We start from the raw sequence: 24283 nt of genomic DNA on the forward strand, positions 1-24283 counted from the left end.
ACCATCTTTATAGAACTCCTTGCAAAGAAAAGGAAGGGCAGTATGTTGGGCTCATTTGCAAAATGATCTCCATCAATGAGATTCTTGTTTTCAGCAGTAATAGCACTGAAAGGCTTTTTGCTATTTAAATGATAGCAGTGATGCATCCAAACCTAGCAGCATATCCTGCGCATTGACAACGGTTAACAGTTTGCTATTTCAGTGTACATTGCCATTTTTACTTTTTTCCACTTAAAAATATTTTCAATATTTTTGCTAACTTGTGTTTTAATTATTTTGCTCATATTTTTTTTCTGAATTATGTGTATTTCCTGTTAAAATGTGATAATTTTTATTCTGTTTTCGTAATACTGGATTTAGTACAATTCATGACTGGGACGTCTCAGTAATCGAACAGTGTTACTGTATTTAATTGATATATATATATATATATATATATATAAATCTGTGTGTCCTAGTACTCATTCCTTAAATCCGTTCAACAGTTAGACAAAAACAGTACTTATTTAATGTTGCTGTCTATGTACATTGGAGAAATCCTATTATATTTATGTTGTTTTTGATAACAATATTAGAAGGTAATACTTGTTATCATAATGTGATATATGTTACAGCCACAAGAGAAATGAAAATAAGGCTGGAATTTGGTACAAATTTAAGATGTTCAGGGTGGTTTAACTTGGGCAAGTATTAGCTCAGACAAAATGGCTGTAATTCTATTTTAAGCTGATTGTATTTCATTTTCTGACACTTCAATATAAAATGCTTAAAATCCCTTTCATGCGCCTATAATATATTAAAAGTAATTACTTTCCTGGAAGGTAAATGGGCATGTTAATGAGAAAGGATTGGGAAATTTATTACGGTAAGCTATTGCTTGAGTCTGCAGTTCTGCTTGCAGGTCTGTGTGGGAGTTGGAGCCAGTACTCCCGAACAGAGACCCGCTCCGGTGTCGGAAGGAGCTCCTGTTGTCTGGGAGGGAAGCGGAATCCCCAGCGAACTCATTTGCTGTTGAAAGTGCCCTGAGCAGAAGCAGCCTTTAACATGCATTTACTTCCAGGGCAAAGATCGTGGAGTTGTTGCTCCTCTGGCCGTTACAGGAAGAATCCGATTGCCGTAATCTGGCCTTAAATATTATTGCACATTCAATGAAACTCATAGAGCAGACTAGATTCTGCTGTGCTGTGGTGTAATAGAAAGGTAATGGGCTACACAATAGATTAATAAGATTTTGGAGTTGCAAAAGCATTAAATCAGTTTAAATCTACTAGTTAAGCTGCTCAAAACTGTTAATGCCCTCAGCTTGAGAACTGTAGCACGCAAGCGTGGCTGGCCTGGCCTAAACCAGCTGTGAGATCGACTTGTATTCATGTTCCCTTGGCTGCAGCAGGCCAGGAAGTTTTATCTATGGTGAAGTATGAAGAAAAACGGTTAACAAAGCAGCTGCTTCAGTAGCAGGTGTCTGGTTTCCTGCATTTTACACATAGCCAGGGCTCTAAATTCGGGGTGGCTGTGGCTGGCTGGGCGTCCCTGCTGCCCCCGAGCGCAGGCCTCGCTGTGGGCCCGGGCCTGGCCGCGCGCTCCTTCTGCGGGTGCTGCTGGCCGCCTCCACCCGCGCGAGGACCGCGTGGCTTCCCCGGCGCTGGCTGCCCCTCAGAATTGCCTCAGGCCCTGGGTCCCGCGTTGGCTCGGGGTAGCACAGTTGAAACCCCAAGGGAAAAGTGCTGCTACACGGTCTGCTTAGCTGCGCTAAAGGCCTTCTAGTGCCGAGGTGGCATGTCATGTAGAGATTCACTTGACGGTTGCTTACTTCAGTGGCTTTGAAAATGACAATGTTGTTCTTTGTTTGTTTTTTTTTTCTCATTCTTTTTGAACCCCTGTTTTATATGTGTGTGTTTTTTTCCTCTGCCTAGACCTGGTTAACCATTTCTGTGAACAGGTCCTCAATTTTTTACTTTGTCCCTACTTTCCTGTCGTAGCCCCATCTTCCCCTGGTGTCGACTCCGTACCCTTACAGCGCACAGGCAGTCAACACGGCACGCAGAACGCGACCGCGACCTTCCAGAGGGCCAGCTATGCGGCAGGCCCGGCCTCCAATTACGCAGACCCCTACCGACAGCTGCAGTATTGTCCTTCCGTTGAGTCTCCGTACAGCAAATCGGGGCCAGCCATCCCGCCGGAAGGGACCTTGGCTAGGTCACCTTCCATTGATAGCATTCAGAAAGATCCCAGGTGGGTGAAACCTTACTTGTCTACTCTTTCTTGCTCGTGCAAAGGTTTATAATTGCCCTTTCTTTCCACTGTTTTATATCACCAAAAATAAGCGTGTGTATTTTAAGTACGAGATTTTGTTTGCGTAACCATTGTTGTTCTAATGCTTTACCTTAAAAGGCTCTCGTGAGCTTTCTTGTGCAATGAAATGATAGGTGTGATTTGAGTATGTGTGCTTAACCTGCTTTTAGCAGTGTTGCCCCTCAAAATCTTCTGAAAAATAATTTCCTCAGAAAATGAGAGCAGTGGTATGACTGTTTTAACCTTTGAACCATTGTGGATTGAATTTTTGACTTCCTCCTCGGGCAGAAGCTCTAGCAGTTGGTGATTTGTCTCGAGTTAATACCTATGCTGCATAAAAGAGTACTCTGGTGTTACACATTGAGACTAAGAGAAACGTGGAAGCAGGAGGCAGTTGGGTTTATGCTTCACCTTAGGAGCTGTTCAGGCTTCTCGTGCTAGCACAGGATAGGAGCATGTATTGCAGCTAATTGAATACGTGTGCATTCCAGGTATATAACACCACATGTCTTCGGAGATGAATATTCTGGTTTCCAGTGCACCTAGGGAAGGTGCAAGGACAAAACTTTATAACCAGGTATACAGGCGGTTTCAAAGGAGAGTTTTCTGGCATATGATTTGGCTTCCACAATGGCTGTAGCCGACATGCTAAGTGTAGTCCTTGGTGTATTTGGTGGTTTTGTTTAATTTTTGGCTGGAAAAAAATGTCAGCAGGTGTTCTTTTTAAAAAAAAAAAAAAAAAAAACTTAAGTTTAAACCCATTGTAAGTGTTAGTTTATACAGAGTTTTCTATGGCAGATGGTGTTTTGTGGGCTTTTTTTGTTTTGAATTTATTTTATTTTTTACATGAAACTTAATGATGGGACAAGTTTTTGTGTTCACCTAACAAAAATGCTGAAAATATTTAAGCAGCAAAAGGAAAAGACTCCTCCCTGCATTCACAATCTGATCTATTTATATTCCAGAATATAAATGTTCTTGGAGAAAAAGAGCTTTGCTTTGTCATTAAATTGTTTTCAATTCTTAGGCCTGAATTAAACTAGAGGAAGAATGGCTGTAATCCATAAGAACAGTCCTTAGGAAAAGTATATTGATTATAGTATCCATGAAATGCCTAAAATATTTTGGACATATCTTTTTTGGAAGGGGCCATCTCTGTTTTAGCTGATTTGCTATCATTCTGAATGTTCATCAGTGACTGCTTACAACATGTGTTTGTAAAATGTGAGGGATTTTTTTTAAATAGTTTTTTTGGTCTGTTGGTTTTCGGTTCTTTCTCTCCATGCAGTGTCATTTGTGCAGGAGAGTGTCTTACATGCAGTTTAGGTGCATTGATTTCTGTAGGTAAAAAGAGAGAGTGCAGATGCAAATATAAGTTGAAGTCAATAAACTCCCTCTTTAGAGGGAATCATTAAATAACCTTTTTAATATTATTAGTCATAATTATTATGATTGATTCGGGATTTTTAAGTAAATATTTTTGTAATAGAGGTTTGTAATCGACTGGAATATGTTTCTGCCAACTTCATTTTCATTTATTTATCCATGGACTATGCTGCCTAACTGCTTAATGTTGCTGCGCCCACTTGCTGGTGGGGGATGACTCTTATAAAGGGACGTCAGGGGCACTACTGACGTGTTCCTGCTAGGCAGAATGCTTGGGAACTGTCCCTGCAACGTAGCACTTGCTGACCATTCAGGTATTAGAAAGATGCTGAAAAACTGGAAGGAGAAGAGGGAAAAGCAATAAAAGCAGTTGGGAGACTTCCAACATATTGATTTTTATGGAAAGACTGAAAGAGCTATGGGTAAATGACAAATGGGGGAAAGACAGACAGAGGACTTTACAGATGCTTGAAGAAGCAATAAAGGAAGGAAGGAAATTATTTAGCGTAGGGCATGCAAATATAATTAGAAGTAGTGACTTTAATTAGGAAAAGGAAACATGGTGCCAAATGTAAGACAGACTTTCAGTAGCTGTGTTATCCCACTGAGCAGCAGTCTGCAGCTTAGGCTGAAGCCTTAGACAACAAGAACAAATAAACGTAATGGTCAGTGGATCAATTTGGGCAATTTATAAATCTTGAGTTTCTTTACAGAGCAATTACTACTTTAAAAAAAAAAAAAAAAAAAAAAAAAAAAAAAAAAAAAAAAAGGAAAAGAAAGAAGGAAGGAAATGACCTGTGTAATGGATAGATGGGAAACACAGGTAGGCACCAGGTCTACCTGGCCAGTCAGAAGTCCAGCAGGGAAGGTTCACTGGAAAACATCATGTTGCAGCATATACTAAGAGCAGACTTTGCATTGGGATGCAGTACATGCCAGCTAATTCAGGAAGAAAAATAGATGCCGTAGGAGAATGTACATATCATAATAAACAATTAGAGTTTCTGATATGTATTTTTTTTGAATCTTCGGTTCTGATGAGATTTCTATCTGAAAACTAAGACACTCTTTAACTGATATTTTTTTTCCACTGTTTTCTCTGTAGTTTGGGTTACTAATACTGCAGTTTTGCATATGTATTCAGAACTGATATTTGGCAAAATACATTTTAGCTCAGCATCTGTTCTCCATCATCCAACTCTTATAAAATAGTTTCATGTTCACTGGTAAAAGGATAGGACCCAATCTATTTTTGAAAAGTATCTGTGTTTATTAGCAAGTTTGTGGTAATTAATAATTTATATTTTATACAGCTAGACTCTGATATATACTGATAAAACAAAGATAGCAAATACTAGATATATTTATAATGGTCAAAAATCTGTTTTGTGTTATTTATATATATTAGATATGACATGTTCTATATTTTTATATATAAGTAATAAAACTGATATGGAAAATGGTGAAGTTGAATATGAAAGATGCAGATTGCTGTTTGGGGCATGTTTATATGTGTTGGTCATGTCGAAAAGGAGATCAAGTATTCTTTGGGATGTGTTATAAACTGTTTCATGACATAATATTTCATACGGAAAGATGCCAGAGATAGTGGGCCAAATGTCTTAGTATTTGTGTTCTAATTGTCATCTTGCTTTTGGTTCTCTTGGACTGTGAATGCAGAAATTCACAGGATTCAGAAGCTGGCATGAGATGTTGGGAGATGGCAGAGAGGATGAGGGTGAAAGATAGAAGAGGATGGTGGCCAATAGCTTGTGTTGGCACTGGCTCATGAAGCATTAACAGCTTACAGGGCAAAGCATCGTCCCACGCTTCTGCCCTTTGGAGTAGGGGAAGGTGCAGTAAAGAGTGTTTTCACTGTGTCTTTTCTTTCAAAGAACTGGAAATATATGTTCATTTGGTATTTTCTGCCTTACTTTCATTTAAGATATATTAATTTATCTCATAGCGCTAATAAATTATTCGAGGTTCGCCCATTTGTAGAATTTTGGGCAACTGGGAAGTCCCAGAAATAGAAATGTCAGTATCCAATTATCAGCCTGCGTGCCTGCCAATTTCTCCTCCAAAATACAAGACTGAAAAATGTGTGTGTGGTCTTTAGTTATTGAGGCTTTGTACCACTAAGAAACCATGAGCGTGAACCATTGCTGATGAATAATGCTCTTGCATAAGAAGAGAAAAATAAGAAGTGAAAAATCATTGTTTACATCTTCCAGCTAAATACATATTAATAAAGTTTCACAGTAGCAGTGGTTTTGCTTGTTTATACTCCCCCTGTCTGGTTTGATGGGAGGAGTTGGCATATTTCTTTCATTGTTTTGTGACATTTTCTCAGTGTTGTGTTTTTAAAGGATTTTATGCGCGCACGTTTTTTCATGGAAAGAAGCTGTCAGGGAGCTAAATAACCAGCAAGAATTATGTGAAAAACGCTCAGCTAAAGCTATCAAAATGAAGTTCAGAGTTCAAATGTCCATTTAATATTGTAATAAATTACACTTATGTCTATTTACAGTTTTCCTTTATGAGATTTTCTCTCTCAAGATATGTGCTTTAAAACCTTTTTATTATTTATTCAAAAGTAGTAGAACTCAGTGACTGCAGATATAAATGATGCATTTTCTTTTTATATAACAGAGAGATGAAAAAGACTTTTTCTTCCTTTCTTTATTAAAAAAATAACACTAGCAATAGAGTGGTGTTACAGCTACACATAAGGAGAAAAAAAATAAATGCAGGTGTCTGGTAGTGATTCTTCCATTTATAACTGTCAGGTACAAGTCAACATAGTCACAGAGTGTTCCAGATGCTGCTTGGTTCAGCTCGAATAGGCAGAGACGTTTCTGCTCAGGCCTTTGCTTTCAGAGTCCGCATTTTATTTTCTTACCTCTGCTGGGGTTAATTTCTTACTAAGCAGAGGTTGAGGGCTCTGGCTACCTACCTTCTAGACCTTTAGGTAAGCATTTTTTTTCTAGTTATGAAAAAGGAATACTTTGGATCATTGTGTATGGACTATAAATTTCAGAACTCATTTTGCATTGTATTTTTAAAAAAGAAAAAATGTTGAATTTTCAGAATGCAAACTAGAAACCTTTATTTTCTGTAGGGAAAGGGAACTAAGTAAAATAAATTCTTGTCAACTTCTCTGTTCCGGAAAAACTTCCGGCAAGATTCATGCACGTATTCTGAAGCACGGCCTGTGAACATTTCCCACGTATTTAATCTCTCTTTATTCCAAGAATTGTCCAAGTGTTAATAGCTCTTGTAAATGTGAATAGCAGGCAGGCGGTAAAGCAGTGCTAATGAGATAGCAGCGGTGTAACCCTGCGCAGAGGAGGTTGGAGGCCGTCAGGAAGGTGTCACCCGGCTCCGGCGGGAAGGGCTGTCCCCTGCAGCCAGGCCCAGGACGCCAGCCTGACGGGCCTCGCTGCTGGGCATCCATCCGGCTGCTCGCTGCAGTGCTGCCGCTCCCGCATCCTGCACTAAACCCTTTCCTCCGCACTGTCCGCCAGTCTCTCCGGCACTGAATTATTTATATGAAGGTAAAGCAGCGTGGGGGGAGAGGGAGCGAGCCCAGCTCCTAACTAACCTAACTAGGGAGGAGGCTCGTAGGGATTTGAGGAGATGTGTTCAGCTGGAAACCTTGGCTAGAGAGGCTTTCATTAGGAATCTTTAGTTCCAGCTTGAGTATGGCAAAATAAACCAAAAGATACCTGGTCCAGGTAACTATAAATTTTAGGCAAAATGGAGGAGCCATACCCAGAACTTGGGAAACTTTATTTCTAACACCATTCCTGCATGTGGGAGCAGTATCTTTCTGTCAGACACTAACATCCAGGTGGTTTGTAATGACCAAAGAAACACTGGGCATTATCATTACGGTCTCATTTCACAGTCCAGCAGATGAGAATCAGCGTGCACCAAAGGGTCACACACATTTGCTATTTTATCCTCTGTGGCATTTGCTCCGTGCTGTCCAGCACCCTCTTCTCCCTGGGAGGTGCCTGCAGAAGACCCCAAGTGCACTCCGCAGGAATCCAGCGCTGTGTTTCAGCTCCTGAAGCAGTAGTACCCGCTCTGTCTCTTCTATAAATACTGTGTTTCTACTGATGGCGCAGGAGCCGCTCCATCCCGTGGCCCTTCTGTCTTTAAAGAAATGCAATCCTGCCATTAGCAAACCTGCCCGACTGTCATCACAGAGCAGCGTCACTTCAGGCTATTGCAGTGACGTGGACGTGGCTGCTCTATGGAGTTTGAGTAATGAAGCCAACTCGGGACGCTCACAGCCCTAAACCGTCAGCGGAGGAGAATTGGCTGTCGGTGGCAGTTTTATTTGTAGGATACTTGGGCTATATCCTAACAGGGTGTAATGTTGAGAGATGTTTTCTCATCTCCCGTTTTGATCGGAAAAGGGATCCCCTGCAATCTCCTGCCTGCCTCAGAAAGTCATTTTTTTCCGTTGTGCCAAGCAGGAGGTGTGAGGTGCAGTTTCCTGCTTGTCCTTGCTGCAGGGCATTCGGGGGTAATGGTGCGAGCACCTGAGCGAACGGGAAAAATGAAGGTGAGGTCTCCCTCCTTGTGGACAGGAATGATTTTGCTGGGCACAGTGATGGCCTGTTACCAGAGGAGCAATCAAGTCCCTTCCGCTGCGTCTCTAAATCTGTTGTTTGTTTTAATAGCATAATTCATCCGGGCACAAGCAGGTGGGCAGAGTGTTACCTCCTACTGCCTGTAGCTCATTTCTGGCTTTGGAAAGGTGCAGCCGAGTTCCCGATGGTGACTTTGTGTCTCGGTGCAGTCCCGGCCTCTGTTTGCTGCACATTTTGCTCAGTTGCCTGCTCAGTTCATTTGCAAACTTTGACAGATGCAAAAGCCGCGTGGTGCCTTTCTGGGATGACAGACTGTAAGAGCCATGAAATGCTGTAAGTGTATTTTCCAACCAAACATTAAAAACATAGGGAAAAGAGGGAAAAAAAAAGAGAGAAAAAAATAAAAAACACACTTTCAGGCTTTCCTGGGCTCATGTAAGCTGTTACGATCTCTTGGCAAGATAGACTGCATAAGAAGCTTCTCAGTAGTGGCTCTTGGACACCTCATCAGCAAAATGGGTAGTAATGCGCTTCCTCTTCGCTGGGACGTTGAGAGGCAGTTATATTTGTAATGCATTGTAATTTGTAATGCGTTCAAAGGATAATATTGCTCTTTCTTGGGAAACATGATGGGAGGGAAGGGAACCTATTAGGGAGAGGAGGTGGTAATCTTGAAAATTTTTCAAGAAGGTTGCTAAAATAAGGGCATACAGCTTGAAATTTTCCTTTTAGAAGAAAAATTTGCTGAAAATCATCCCCGACCCTGAGACATCTGCAGCAAATAAGTACATAAAGATAAATTGTAGTGCAGAAGTTGTTAGGTTTGGAAGCAGGACCACTGTGATGTTGCAGTAACTTTTTAAAAGCAGAGAAACAAAAGCCAGCTAATTTTGTAGCAGTTGCCCAAAATACTCTGTTAGAGCGCAGTATTTCTATAAGGTAACGGCACCGAAAGTTTGAGTGTTTTCTTGTTTCGTGCTTTTTTTATGTGAGAGGTTAGCTAAAAATAGTGAAGGAAAAGAATAACTGACAACTCTTATTAGTCTCTGGCAGAACATTATAATTGTTGAAAATGGAGAGCGTGACTCTGTACGTAGTTAGGTGGGAATAGACCAATCTCTGGCAGTTCACCCCCGTTCAGAGCCCTAAGTGAAGTCCACCCTCTAAGCCTTCTCTGGAGCATCCTCTCTTCTTGTGAAATATGTCTTCTTTTTCCATTAAGACACGGCAACAAGGGTAGGGATGTTTGCTGTTTAAGTTGTCTCCCACTTCTAATGCTTGGCGGGTTGCGTTTTTTCTTACCACACAACACAAGGAAGAGACAGAGGAGGGACCTGCAGAGCTGGGAAGAAGTCGAAAGACTTTCTTAGCCCAAAGGAGGACATAATGAGTTCTCTAGCTTACCAGGAGACACCAAAGGTAGCAAACGTGGAGGAAGACAGTTGTGCGAAACGAAGGGGCTTTGCAAACTTTATCTCAAAATAAAAATAGACTGTTTGAGGAAATGACCAAAAGCGCCCTGAAAAGGATTTAAGTAAGTTGGCCAAACAGCGTTTTTGAATTTAGTCTTTGGGTTTTTGAAGGTGTGTGTTGGTAACATGAGCTCCGGTGTGCTGTGAGATGAGTTTGGGGGATTTTTTTGTTTTGTTAAATTTTTCAGAATAAGGTTGATGATCCCTTTCGTTCCATACCAGGACATGATGTGTTTGATTCATATATTGCATTTCAAAGAGGAGGGCTGCTTTTTTGGCTGCTGTTCGATGCTGTATTTCTTCCGCAGCCTACCTTTAAATCTAGGTTTCAGTGGTTACTGTAGGCTGGAGTGCTTTGAATATGGAAACCTATGTGGAAAGTTGGGCCTTGGTAGCTGAGGGGCTAAGGAAAAATGCTTCTGTATTTGTGTTAGTGCAAGTGGGAGGAATGAATGTTGACACTTTACACAGATCTAAATTAGTTTCTTAGTAAATAGAGCTTCCTTGCCTTACTGTTTGTCAGGATCATGTCAGGTTTGCATGTGTGCTTACCAGTCTGCCTTGCTCCACTTCTTTTTACAGAAACTATCTTCTCAAATCCCTCTCATTCTTGGAAAGTTTCACTAACTAAATTCCTGTAGCTTTATTATTATTGTTATTATTATTATTATTATCCTTAAAACATTTGGGCCAGCAGCTTCATTTAAAGCCCTTCCAAGTAACACAGTGGCTGCAGGTCTGACGTGCTTGTCTCCCTACCGAAATATCTCTCTGCTTTCCCGGAGCTTCTGTACGCCTCCAAACATTAGCAAAGGTTATTGCCACAACAGCTTTGCACTATGGGGGAGTTGTCCTATCCTTATTTTATAGATGGAGGAGCTGCAGAGTCGTGTGACCTTTACAAATCAAACAAATTTTCTGCCCGAGCAGGGAACTGACCTTATGTCATTTAAGTCAAAACAAAAAAGTTTTTTTTTTTTTTTTAAAGCAAATTTCAGGTTTGGGGATTTGGTATTTTTTTGGACTTGTTAGTTTCTTATTGGCTGAATTACGTTATCATCTCCTTTCCTGGCTCAGTACTTTCACCTGAATCTCCCTGAAACTTGAACCCACAGTTAATTTTGTGCTTGTCAAGAGATTACTTCCTCTCACAATGGATATTTTGCTGTTAAAAGTTAACTTTAATCGATGACATAAAATGTTTAAGCTGTCTTATTCAGTTGTAATTTGCATCAAATGATTCAGGAGTAAAAGCTGCTTCTGTTCTGAAATGCGCTCCTGTAACGACGTAGGTGTTCGTATTGCCATACCTGAGCGGCTTGAAAAGGGGTGCGAAATTTGGTCTCTCCATTGCGAGAAGTTGGCCTTTGAATATGAGGCTTTGTACGGGGCTGCCATTTTTATGCCCTTTGACGTTTTCTGACAGTTCTTTGGTTTCTTCTAATAGCTTTGTAACAGGGAAGTTTCCAGGGTTTCTGTGTCAGAGTAGTTGTCAAATCTCTTGTCAAATTCTGATGGATCACGAACTGCTGCATAGAGGATCCTTTACATATTTTCATGTTGGATAGCTTCCTCCCCTGCTCCCCGAGAACATGGTGGGTAATGTGGGAGTACGTTTTGCTTTCTTTTTGTTTGTGTTTTTTCTTTTGTTTGGTTTTTTGTTTGTTCTTTTTTTTTAAATGAGTTTTTTCCCTGTGCCTTTATTCATCATAACCAAGACTGGAGTTAGCCAAATCATATGATTTGACTAAATGGAGGTTTTATGTCATGTACTTTATCTATAAAGAGAGAGAGGGAGAGGAAAAAGAGTGAAGTCACCTCTGCAGGACACAGTTGGGTTTGTTTTTTTTTTTGTCCTTTTTTTTTTCTTTTTTGGCAGGGCGCTATCCGGTGCATCCCTCCTCCTGCACTGTTTACACCTCGGGATCTGCCCCCTCGGCAAAGCGAGGGAACGGTGCCCAAAAGCTGCCTTTGCAAGGGATTCAGTCACCACCCTGAAATAGTGGGGTCCCGTTTTGGGGCCTGATGAAATAACTGCTGTCAAGTTTATTTTGTGTAGTAGGAAGGGAGCTGCCTTGTCGCTGCCATGGCTGCCCTGGCTCTCTGTGGGGCTGCCTGGCTCTTGGTGACAAGGCAGAGCGGTGGGGACACGGCCTCTGCGATCGCCTGAAGTGTGGCCGCTTGGGCAGCTTCTGTGCCCTCGCTGGGGGTGATGTGACGCGAACGGCAGGAAAGCCCACGAGAAGTTGAGGAGCTGGAATCCCCAAAGGGACGTGAGCAGCCGCCAGGGTTTCCCCCGGTGCTGCTGCACGTGGACTCGGCCGTCTGGTCAGGCTGCTGGAAGTGCCCTTGTCCCGTGCCGCTCGTTGCCTCGGCTGTGTGTGTGGCTGCCGGGTCCCGGCACGCTTCCTGCTCGCCTCGTGGCGATGGCGGTAACGGCTTCCCCGAATAATCTGAGATGTGAGTGAAGAAGCCTTGTCCCGTTAACAAAGATGAGTCTGTTACCGAACTGGTATTTTCCTTTCCTGATTGATTTTGAAATAAAACCAGAATTTGGCTTAGAGTTGGAATTTACATCACGTTAAAGCCCTTAGTTTCAGTCTTTTTTAGTGGTTTTAATTTTTTTTAATTTAATCAAGACTAAGTGGGGAAAGGAATCATTAATGTTTGAGTGAAGCTTCTAGGATATGTTAAGAGGAAAAGTTACATATTCCATTGCTAGAAAGGAAAAAAGGGTTAAAGCAAGAAGTAGTAGAGCTTGCTTTTTTCAGAAGAGTTTTTATGGAGGAAATACATGGGAAAACAATCTATGCATTGCACTCTCTGAAATTTATTTCAGGATATTAATTATATTGCCTCTACATATAGCTGATTGAGTGATAGAGAGGAATGATAAACCTGGTAGGTGATAACCAATATATGGAAAATAGTAAATGTAGCATTTCACCCCGTGTCTTGTCGACTTTAATATAGCCTGGAGGATAATGGAATATAGGAAATATGTTTTCAGAATTTTAAATAAACTATTTATTAGCTCAGTTGCCTATCATTTTAAAAACCTGTTCAGAATGGTTTCTGTGTGTGTGTGATAGGTTTAGTTCCTTGGTATCACAAGGGTCTTGAGAAAGCCGAGTCAGGCAGTGACATTCCCAGCTGTACTGACGAGAGGGTAAGAGCAGTTTGCTAGCAATGCAAGTTACATCTAGCAGTCTTGTCAAAGACAAAAATCCATTTATTTTGGAGCATAACTTTGAATGTAGTAAATACAGGCATGGAAATGAATTTCTAAATGAAGACCATCAGTCTTGATTGACAATGATTGATGCAAATTCATGCAGCCTTTTCAGGTTGCATGAGAGATTTATGAAGATAAAATACTCATTTGACATTTTATTAGATTAACACTAGTCAGTTACAGAAAATTCAAGGAAAGTAGTTTGCATTTTTTTTTTTCAGCACAGCTGAAGACTGGACTCTTGACAGTGTATTTTACCCCTCTTCTTTGTGAAACCCTCCATGGAGGGGGAAGAATGTTAAAAAGGGCTTACTTGTCAAATTCACTAAATACACAGAGAAAAATTTCTGTTTCTCTAAAATGCCAATATAGTGTCCTTGTACTTCTGCTAAGTAGTACACATCTGAATCTCTCAGCCCTTCAACAACAGGTAGAGCAATTCAGTTGTGTGGCTTTTTAAACCACGCTCAGACAAATCGATTCTGTATTCAAACAAGGAAATGATGTTTCTTGGATGATATCTATCTATCTATGAAAACACTTGCTCAAAAATGTTAAAATATATTTTTTTCTGCTGTCAAGATCTCTGTAGACTAGGGATTTCTTTTCAATCTGGATGTTATAGATCCTCCTTAAAAGTTTAATGAAATCTATAGAGAAATATGCTTTACACTTTTAAGACTGAAGTTTGAACTCTTTTCTCCATGATAAAAAAGCAAATGAACTTTTAGAAGTGCAGTGAGTAGTTGCTTTCATGCACTGACATTTGGAGTTGGTTAGTAACTTCAGAAGAACAATAATGCTCTGTTGTAAATAAATAGCAGAAACTTGGCAAAATAAATGTCCCTTTCGAGTTTTCTGGGAATTCAAAGACCCTGGTGAGTGTGTAGAAAACTCAGAGGGGAAAGCTGAGTAGTATTATATATACTATCATCCCTGTCTTTGTTTCTGTTACGCAAGGGAAAGAACATTTTGGGTATTCTTCTCATTTTCCCAGAGCTCGTGTAAAATGTTGGCTTGTAATAATGAATTTTCTTTAGAATCCCATTGAAAAGGAGACTATTGGGAAGATTTATATACTTGTCTCAATATATGCACATGGTGCTGATAATGATGTAACTCGTAGGAAAATGTGCTGCGTAAGCGGAGCCTGTGAAAAGTGTTAAGTGGCTGGGCTGTGTTCCTGGGCTGTGCTCCTTTTTAGTTATGTGAGTTTCTTCATGCGTTTTTTTTGTTGCTTTTGCTTTGTTTTGTAAACAAAGGTAAAATCACAGATATATATGCTACTGTTTCTCTTCATCTTGGTTAACATTTAAAAGATAGTTACTTATTTACTGAGATGTCATTCAAGCCAAATGTGCTTGGCTTGTCGCTGGGCTGCTCTTTTTATTGAACCGTAGCGAAAGGTGTCTCCTGTGAGCTCCTAGTTTGTACTCAAGAGTTGGCGACATCTCTGTTTGGAAGGTGTAGTGTCAATTCAGCACTTGATCAGATTGTCTTTGGCCCGTGCCATTTTCCTGAGGAGCAGCTCAGCAGCTTTCTTACAGTGCTGCTGTAGAACATGGGCTGCCGGGTTTTGTTCCTCACTTTGAAGTAAAATTTAAGAAAGTTGCTGTCCTAGGATCATATATAAGTTGTTAAGAAAAGATAAGTATTCTGTAGAATAAGGCTTACCAAACCAATAGCCTGGAATACAGCCTCAAGTACATTAAGAAGAAAAAAAAAAAAAAAAAAAAGTTCTTCAGTCTCGGTGATTTCTAAAAGTCTGCTAGATATGGTAAATGCTGTTGTACAGTGATGTTACAGATTTGGTAGCGAGTATCTTTAATTTCTTGAGACTGTTTTTATCTGCTTCTTGAATAAGGCCTAAGTGAGCACCTTGTTTTTATGGGAAGGGCAGATGTGGTGCCGAACCAGGGCTGAAGCTCCTATGAGGGAGCGTGGAGGCAGGAGGCTCCCGAGGCAGGAGGTCTCCCAGCGGCCCCTCGCTGAGCACAGAGTCCCATGCTCTGCTCTGAGACATTCAGTGGCCGGGATGTGATCGAGCTAGCTGCCCAATTTGGTGCTAACTGCATGTCTGTGTGGCTGCTGTGTGTGCATAACACGGGTGGAGAGTTCCTGGTCCGTGTATGCAGGCTGTGGAGCTATTCACTTCCAGTGGGCGTGCAGGGAGGGGATAAGAATATGGGCAGAAGCAGCATGTGATTGCTGGTAGATCTCCGTCAGTTTGATTTGTTCTTAAGAAACAGGATGATGACTGCAACAGGAGGTGTCTCCTTGCACATCCCCTCTGCTGCTGCTGAAATTGGTTGTGTAGATGTTGCTACTTACTTGGTCTGATGTGGACACCAGCTCTTCCCAGCACTTTTCCCACCGAAGGCTCAAGTTCAAAGGATGGGGTCTTTCGTTTCCAGTGTGGCCTTCAATAAGGGTATGGTAGTTAATTGCCATCTCTGCTTCAGGTAGGGCCTTTGCCGATATCCTTGTGTCATCTTTGTACTAGTCAGTACAGATGACTATGCATAAACATACACTACTATACATGCAGATGACCAGTCAGTACCGATGACCACTGCAGAAATTACCGCAAATTTTATATGCCTTGAAATAATTTGCATTTGTTAGTTTTATTGGTGCTAGCAGGCACCATTATACAAAGAACTCAAATGTGTACCAGGGAATGGTAGTTTGAGATGACAAAACTGTTCCGACTTGGTTTGTGGCAGCTCGTATGGCTTAAGATTGCCTGGCTGCTTGTTCGGGGTTTCACATTTGGAAATCCCTCATGGTGTGACATTTGGAAACTCTACACCAATAAAACCAGTGTGTATATATACATATTTTTTTTTCTTCCATTCCTGAGTTTAATTGAAAGAAAGTAGCTTTACAGTTCAAGAGAGTCAAAGGAGTCGGTAGACTTCGGTTCAGTCCTGGCTAATTTGCTTGCATCTCTTAACTTCCTTTTCTTGAAAGACCTACAAGTGAGACCTGAACTTGTCTGAACTTTAAAATTTTAACATTTATTTTATTTGCTCCATCTGTAGGCAGATCCTTGCATGTAAAAACAAACAAACAAACAAAAAAACAAAACAAAAAAAAAACAAAAAAAGGACATATGACAGCAAAGTTGCTCTTTACTAAATGACATTTAATTGTTGGCTGGAACAACTGTTTCATTTTGGCTTTGTTTTCCTTTTCTGTAAGAAAAAAAAATCTTGATTATGGTTTTGATTTCCTTTTCGAGGCATGAATCCCTTCTACTGAGGAGTTACGGAATAATTAAGTGACTGTATACTCAGCACATAAGAAAGCACTTTCTGCTTTGGGGCAGGGAGAAGATTCCCAACGTGCTTAGTGGAGAATTATGTTCTACATAGTGTTTTCTTTTCCTCTAACAGTCTTTATGGAAGCTGGAGAAATTGGAGGAAGTAGTATAAGCTACTTCTCTGGTTTTGCTGGGTGATTCTGGGCATCTCAAAAGCCTTGCAGTAGGAGAACCCCAGCAAGACTCAGTGAAGAATCGCGCTTGTGTGCACCTCACCTGAAGGCCAAAGAGTTTAGTCTCTGAAGTCCCTAGCGTAGATAGAGTCTCCCTGTTGTGTTCACTTGTTCGACACTTTACTAGATGGAGTTGGATGATATTTAACAAGTAAGTAAAAATATGTAGGAGAATGACAGACACAAAACTAGAATTAATATGGTCAGAAGATTGTCATTAACATGATCTAAACTTATCAGAAGGAAATGCAGGAAAATGCTCAAGACCTACAGTAAAACAGATCTTTGTGCGAACTCAGAGCAGTATTCGTGGTAATAAAATTGTTTCCCACTGTTAGTGTTGATTCTGAGAAGTGTTTCTAGCTCCTAGGCTTGTGATTTCTTCAAAGCTGTGTGACCTGCTGTTGGTTGCCTGTTGTTGTATGCTGGTACCTGGAGTTAGTGTTGTGTGTGTGAAGTGTGACGTGCAGGTGTCGCTGTCCAGTCTTGCTTCAGTGTAGTGAAGCTGCTCCCTGCCTCTGCTTATCCTTGCTTTGCTCTTCTTGCTGCATGCAGGGGAGTACAGCGCTCCCTTCAGTCATGCTCTTCTCTTGGCTTGGAATTAAGACTTTTTTAATTAAAAATTTCTTTATGCATGCCACTTATTTTGCAGCACAGAACAGCATTTAGAGTGTTTTTTTTTTGGGATACCTGCTAACTTGTGCAGTGAAAGCAGAGCAGTTCAGAGTAGAGCTTCATCATCACAAAACCAAGCGCTGGTTGGCACCAAGTGTGGGTAGCCTGAGAGGGAAGCTGAACTCCCTGAGCATCCCCACAGGGTTCCAGGAGACAGCGTGGACACAGTCGAGCTGCGACTAAGGCCTTATTCCCCATACTCAGAATAACATAACAGCAAATGGCAACTTAAATCTGGGAGTGGAAGAGAGGAGTGTATTCCTTGATTGACATCTTCTTTGCAATACTGCAGGAGGTTTGCATATGCTGTAGTAAACTTTGGTCGCTATCTTATTTATTACCTGAGTTTTCCTTACAGCCAGTTGCGTTGCTGGCAGGGGCAGGAGCAGCTCTAGCAGAGAAACCCAAATCTGAGTGGGTAAAGAAGCTGTGAGCATTGACAGGAGGGCACTGCGTAGAAATTAGTTATGAATTAGTTTAGCAGTAGAGCCCCTCGTGTGTGTCACCCCTTCGGGAAACTGTACTGTAAAAGATGCCTGCATTTCATTTATCAAAGCTATTGGATACATTTAATGCCATTAAAAAGCTTATCCTCACTTTCTCTTAGAATTAGCGAGTGGAGGCATAATGTAGCAATTACTAAGAGGTGCACAAAACCTGATTACAGGATGTTTGGCCTTTCTTTTATAGATAAGAGGTAAATGTTTGCTCAAAGGGACGTGGGGGCTGTGAGTCGGGTGGGAGTTGCTGCCTCCCCCTCGCGAGCCGACCTCCAAACCCGTGAGAGGAGCGCGCTGGCGCACAGCAGCACGCGGGGCCGGGGCCGTGTGCGAGGGGAACGGGGCATCGGGAGCTCTGCAGCGGGGCGCTGCAGGCGTCACACCAGCCCCAGCGCAGGGCCGTCACGCGCTGCTGGTTTGTGCTGGTTCTCTCAAGCTCACTGTCTCATCGGAAAGGCCCGGAGAGGGCGGCGCTTCCAGAAGAGCCAGAGCGAGCAGTCCAGGCTGCCCGGCCGCGCCACAGGGACTTGGCGCTTAACCGAGACCTGAGGGGTCTTCACTGCGACCGATGAGGAAAGCCTGAAGACAAAAACAAATTATTAAAATACGGCATTGCAGAGTGCTCGCAGTTTTCAATTTCTTTAGTATGTTCTGAGGTGGACTGTCTTTGTGCCTTCATTCTGAGTTTGCAAAACAATTTAAATATTCTAAATTATTTTACTCTTGTCTGTTGACTGGGAACTTTATAACTTTAGGTTGTTCTTTGAATACTTGGGTTTTTTATGATAGTCAAAGCACATGTGTAGCACTGGGTAGAAATGGACCTTTCTACAGCTTTTTTGTGACTAAAGAAAGAGTCGTATGTTTGCATTTCAGGTTCTGTGATTTAAAACATTAGGCTTCACTTTCAAATACAGGAATACAGTTTGTGTTTAATAGAATTCGAGCATACAGAGTAATCTGAGGACTTGAATGTGCCAATTTGTGAAGAATAAAATGCTGAGTGAAGGAGGTTTCTCAGTGCTTTCACACAGGTGGGCTTTTTTCTTTACAAGCTAATGTACTGTATAATTTTGAATTTGCTGGTTTTTTGATGACAGTTTACATTTTTCGGTGAAGTAGTAGCTATTAACTTAACATGAGCTTTTCCCTACTGGCTATTTTCCAGAGTTTTGTTTCCACTAAAATAAATAATGCAAAGTAGGGGAGGGAATACAAATCCTCAGTATTTCTGGCAGCTTTTATGCTCAGTTCCATGGAACCTGAGTGGGGTGTGAGGAAAGAGTGGTGCGATAGCAGCCCTGTCTAAGGTAGCTTTGAAAGAAAAGCTCATTTCTGCTTGCGGTACCCAAGTTACACGAGTAATTCAGTCAATTTGAAGTCACCCATAGTAACGTAAAGGCTTTTGCACTGACATCACTACTGGGCACAGAAGAGCTCAGAGGGAACCACATTACCAAAATGAACATTTCCTTTTGGGTTGGATGTTGCTGAGATGAATACTTGACTAGGAAATGCTTATCAGTGCACACTGTGTTGGCTGGAAGCAACTTTTTGTGGTGTGCTTGTTCATTAAAGTGGTTAATACCCATCTACTAAAAAAGTAGTTTACCTAGCTTTTTAACAGAATATTAGACCGTACAGATGCTTGAGAATTTCAGAGGACTTTTCAGAAAAGATCTCTACTGTTTTGGGGAAGGTTTGTACATTTTTGCAAAAAAAATAAATACATAAATAAAAAAGACTGAAAATGCTTTATTTTCTTGAAAATAAGGCACAGTTCAGGGATGAAATTATTCATATTTCGAAAGTAGTTGTATAGTGTATGAGGACACAGAGGAAATTTAGGTAGAATTTTAGGTAGAATTAGGTACAAAGGACATAAGCCTTTTAGAGTGAACAACTAAAAATTCATCTTTTATGTTTGAGCATTTGATCAGGTACTGCTCCAGAAGGTTATGACCACCCATGATAAACGCTCTAAAAGGTACTGTTCCACAAACATAACACAGTGGAAATTGCTTTGCAATGTTGGATATTGAGTCTTAAGCCCCTAGTGTTGAAGAGGGTGCCACTTTTTGCTAAGGGCAGGCTTGCCAGAGTGCAACTGCTCCGAAGGCAACATGGTAAATATATCTGAGCCAGGCTGCCTGGGTGTTAGTAAATGTGCAATACAAAGAAGGCGGCCTCCGATTTCTATTGCTGAATATGTGAGGTGGCTATATCTGAAAGCTGATTTGAACTGCTTGTATAAGCTCTAGTTTGTGCATACTCTGAGATTGCCCAATTCTCAGATGAAAATGATACTGGAGTGTCGAGAAAAGCTATTCACAGAAAAAGATTTCCCTCTCTGGCTCTCCCAGAGGACAGTTTCTGAATGTGTGTCAAATTTTTACATCAATGTTTTCAGTTCTGCTAGCTATTCTACAGCTAGTGGATCTTGGATATGCAGTGCTCCTGTTGTTGCTGATTCATTCAAGCCCAGTGACACTTTGCTCTTTCCCTTAACCCCTCCAACTATTTATTCAAAAATGTCTCTTAGATTTGTTGAGGTAGTGTTAAACTTCACTCACTGAAACAGGTAGGAAGTCAAATTGCTTTACTTTTTGTTAGTGCAGCAGGACATATTTTCTATAATTGGTGATATTGTCCTGAGAAGCACTATACAAAGCGAGCTGGGAGCGTTTTCATAAAATTCAGTCAATTGGAAGTGTGTTTTCAAGTTTGGTTTTTTGTTTGTTTAATTTTTAGGTTGTTTGACAGACATAGATTGTAAACTTTATTTGCTCGACTCTTAGATGTATTTGAATACTTGCTTTATGTCCATATAGAGCCTTTTTTGTGTGTGTGGCGTTGTTTGGTACACATGAGTTTGTGGACAGTTCTCTGAATTCTCGTATATAGTGCATCCATACAGTGTTATCAGGTCAGTTGGTGGGGGAAAAAATCAAAGCTGTGCTGTGTATGAGATGCTCTTGTTGCTCAGTTTACAGAAGTAAGGATTGTGTTTATCCCATATACCTGTCATTTTGGCCACCAGTTAAATTCATAAATTCACATAGTCCTTTTCTAGTTAGATAAATGGAAATGCTGAATACTATGATTGGAATGAAAACCTCAGCAAACTCTAGCTGTTTTGCTGGTAGGAGTTTTGATGTTTAAGAACTTCTGCTATAAGGGATGGGAATATCATCTCATTTGAAAAGTAGACACCAAGGCATGTAGGCATGTTTTTCATTTAGCGCATTGAAAATTATCCATGAGATTGTTGTTATTTTTTGACACATTCTCCAAACATTAAGAACAATGAACTAGGCTTTAGATTGTAAAAAGTGGTATCTTGCTTTTTCCTTTTTATAGCCTTCATATTATTAGATGGAAAATCCTGTGGGCTAGTAGAGTTTATTCCAAACAACCACCTGGGTTTTTAAAGGATAAAACAAGGTGGTGGGTTTTTTTGTTTTGTTTTGTTTTGTTTTTCTCCTGCTCCTAGCAGTATGAGACTCTGGAGTATAGTGCAAGATCTGTATTAAAATAAGCTTCCCTAAGGGGCTTTCCTGTCGCCTGCCTCTTTGCCATCCTCCCACCTCGATATCCTCAGTGCCCTGCTTACAGGCTTCACTTACATAAACTCCAAAAGGGCAAACAGCTTGTCAATCCTGAGGATTTCTTCTACCTAAATTATATATAGGTTAAATTAATACTTTGAAAACTTATAAATTAATTGTTGTATTGTACCAAATGGGAAGAAAAAGAGCTAGGTTTTTACACTAATAATACTTAGCAGCATTGTGGACTGTGTTGCTCCTGGTTTTATTTATGACAAAATCTTACTAGGGAAATCTCTTCAAGATTACTTCAGTTTCTCCAATATATTGTTTTCTTCATAGAATTTCATTTCTAGATGGCGTGTCACGATTGCATCATTGCTAAGTGATAACGTAACTGGTGCAGAAGATCTCGGCCCCAGAAAGCACGCTGCTGTAAGGAGAGGAAGTAGCTCCCGTGCTGGAGAATAAGGCGTTATTCTGACCAAATCGGGGGAGGGAATTCGGCCCCGGTGCCGGCAGGGAAATCGCAGGCCGGTCGCTGCCGCCCGGTTGCGGCCACGTGAGGCCCCGTTGCCGTGAGGCCCCTGCCCCGCGCAGCCGGGCGGCCTGCAGGCCGCAACGTGGGTGCAGAAACCACGTGGCCAAGAACCTCTTAACTTTCTACAACAACTGCTCTTCACGGAGACGTCAAAAGTGTGGGTGTGTAGAAATGTTGTCTCCAAGAAGAGTGGATTCAGTAGAGCGTCTTTATGTAATGAGGCTGTAACAGCTGATGAGGAACATGCTGAGCTCATGGAAATACTGTGTGGAGACACTGCCTGACCTGGCCGACATAAAGAGGGTCTTATTTGGTGCTTTAACTATTATGCTGTCTCAAAGCTCTACTGTTTTATTTAGCATTACTGTTGCAGTATCTCCTCACCAAAGTACTAAAAATGTGAAAGTGAAAATGACTTTTTTGATTAAAAAGTGCTCTTTAAGCACATGGTCACTTCTTGACGGAAGATATTGCTCCTCAGTATTTCTATGTAGGCCGTAACAGAGAGGCCAGGACATCGCATCTTTCTGGAATATCCTTCTCCAGAGGGTCTTCAGGATGCAGTGTTGCTCTCTGGTTCTCCATCAGGTAATGTAAAATAAGCAGTGTGAGGATGGTGACACAACCTGAGAAAATCAAGTGGGTTGTTAGAAATAGATTCTTGTTCCCTAAGACATGAAGAATAAAGTGTGGAAGAGGGGGAAGACATGAAGAAACATGTGTGAATTTATCACTGTAAAATATTTTTTTTTCCTTTTGTGTATATACCCTGAATTATTTTCTTTCAGAAGGAAGGAAATGGTTAGTTTTCATACCATAATTCCTCATGCTGGACATTATGGGGATGTTTCTATCTCTGAGATTGCAGTTCCTGATGATATCCATAATATCTAGCCAAACAAAATTGCTTAAAAGGCTATTATGAATGAACAAAAGTGAGGGGAAAAATAGAGAGCTTCAGAGCTATTGCACTTTCTTCAATAAGTCTGTTTTTCCACAGCTATAATGTGTTGACTCTTTCAATTCAAGGAAATAGTGATAGATTCCTCTGCATAAGATTCTTATTCAAAGGCAGTTGTGGCTGTGGTCTTATAGCTTAGTGGCCAAAGGATATTACTGATGAAAAATAAAATTTAGTAATACTCTATAGATAAAATGGGCCTGATCTGCCTTTCTAGGCTCTTAGTTGGTCAAAAACAGTGCTACATCGTCAACTATCCTAGGGGGTGAATGCCCAGCTGCTTAGCTTCAGGGGTAGCCCTTCTGCAGAGGAAGCCTCAGCCTGTTCTTTTTTTTGCGGTGAAGATCCCTGACTTTCTTCTTTCCCTCTCTCCTTGCCCCTCTCCCCCAGAGAACTGACGGGAAATTTCAATTTGCCCTTAGGGAGATCTCCCCTTAGCTGACAGACAGCAACTACTGGGAAAATGTTCAAGACTGTAGTTCTCTTTCTCCTCTTTGTGTGCACAAACACATACATTATTTAAAAAAAATCTATATTACTTATGTGTCTCTTAAGAGACTGATTCAGTTGATGAAGAAGTTAAAGTCGAAGCAAAGGCTTCAGGGTCTTTTGCTGGCATAATCTGCTGAAAAGATTAGCTGATGTCAGGGGTGTGATAGAATATTATTTGCATGTTTGCATCAAGCTGTGCCAATAGCAATTTCTTTGCTTTTCCTGCGAAGATTGTTGATACTGAATATCATTATGCCGCAACTGAATCTTTGTTTGCAGTCTATAGATCCATAATTCCCTAACGTACCATTCTCATTAGGCTTGCAAGAAATTACTTTAAATCTTTTGCCAAACTTTACATATCAATGTTTGTAATAAATTGAAATGAGACTTCTACAATGTCCTATTATGGGAGAGACAAGCAGAGATATTGACTCTTTGTAAGGCAAGTCTCGACTGTACAACTTGACTCTCTTAAGATTTGAGAGAGCCAGGTTCCATACACTGATGGTGGGCGCAGATAGATGCAAAAGCAGCCGATGTATTTACACTTATGGACATGACACTATTCATGCAAAGGTAGATGAGAAGGAACCCATCCTGGAAAGGGATTCTTGTTTGGAGATTTCTGTGCTTCAGATACTACGCCTGTTTCTCATCAGAGGGATTTGCTTGTGTGTGTGTGTGTGTGTGTGTGTGTGTGTGTGTGTGTGTACTTCCCAGTTCTGAAGTTTGCTGGGGGAATATCTGAACTTCAGAGCAGTCCGTCAGCCAAAAGAGGAGAAGAGAAGAAGTATTTAGGATTTCCTTCCTGAGTCTGGTCTCTCCCTGAGCCTGCCTTCTCTGAGATAAGTCTTTGGAAGTCTTGCTGTCCACTTCAAAGCATTTGCAAAGAGCAGGCAACTGAAGTGTAGCTGCTAGGAAATATGTTGTGCACTAATTAAGATGTTGTGGTTCCACAATAACTTCAGCAATACCAATGGAAGGAGATGATGAAGTGGAGGTGTCACAGCTCTGTGGTCCTAAGAATCAGACTGAGTTGCCTGAGGTGTTTGTGAGCAATTACAGAGGAAGAGTGA

General features: G+C 41.1%; 1 protein-coding gene across 3 annotated transcripts in view; it reads left to right on the forward strand.

The window, feature by feature from the left end:
* Positions 1-24283, forward strand: part of CTNND2 (catenin delta 2) — a 550669-nt gene that overhangs the window by 340069 nt on the left and 186317 nt on the right. For 2 of the 3 annotated variants that reach the window (XM_088528913.1, XM_088528912.1), the window contains exon 9: positions 1980-2232. In XM_088528913.1, the coding sequence (XP_088385039.1) occupies positions 1980-2232 (253 nt within the window). Of the gene's footprint in view, positions 1-1913; positions 2233-24283 lie in introns of all 3 variants that reach the window. The other variant, XM_088528914.1, reaches the window with a different exon arrangement.

Source organism: Tinamus guttatus, unplaced genomic scaffold, assembly GCF_059628265.1.
Source record: "Tinamus guttatus ecotype Peru unplaced genomic scaffold, ASM5962826v1 Tinamus_guttatus_pri_ptg000315l, whole genome shotgun sequence".
In the NCBI taxonomy this organism is placed as follows: domain Eukaryota; kingdom Metazoa; phylum Chordata; class Aves; order Tinamiformes; family Tinamidae; genus Tinamus; species Tinamus guttatus.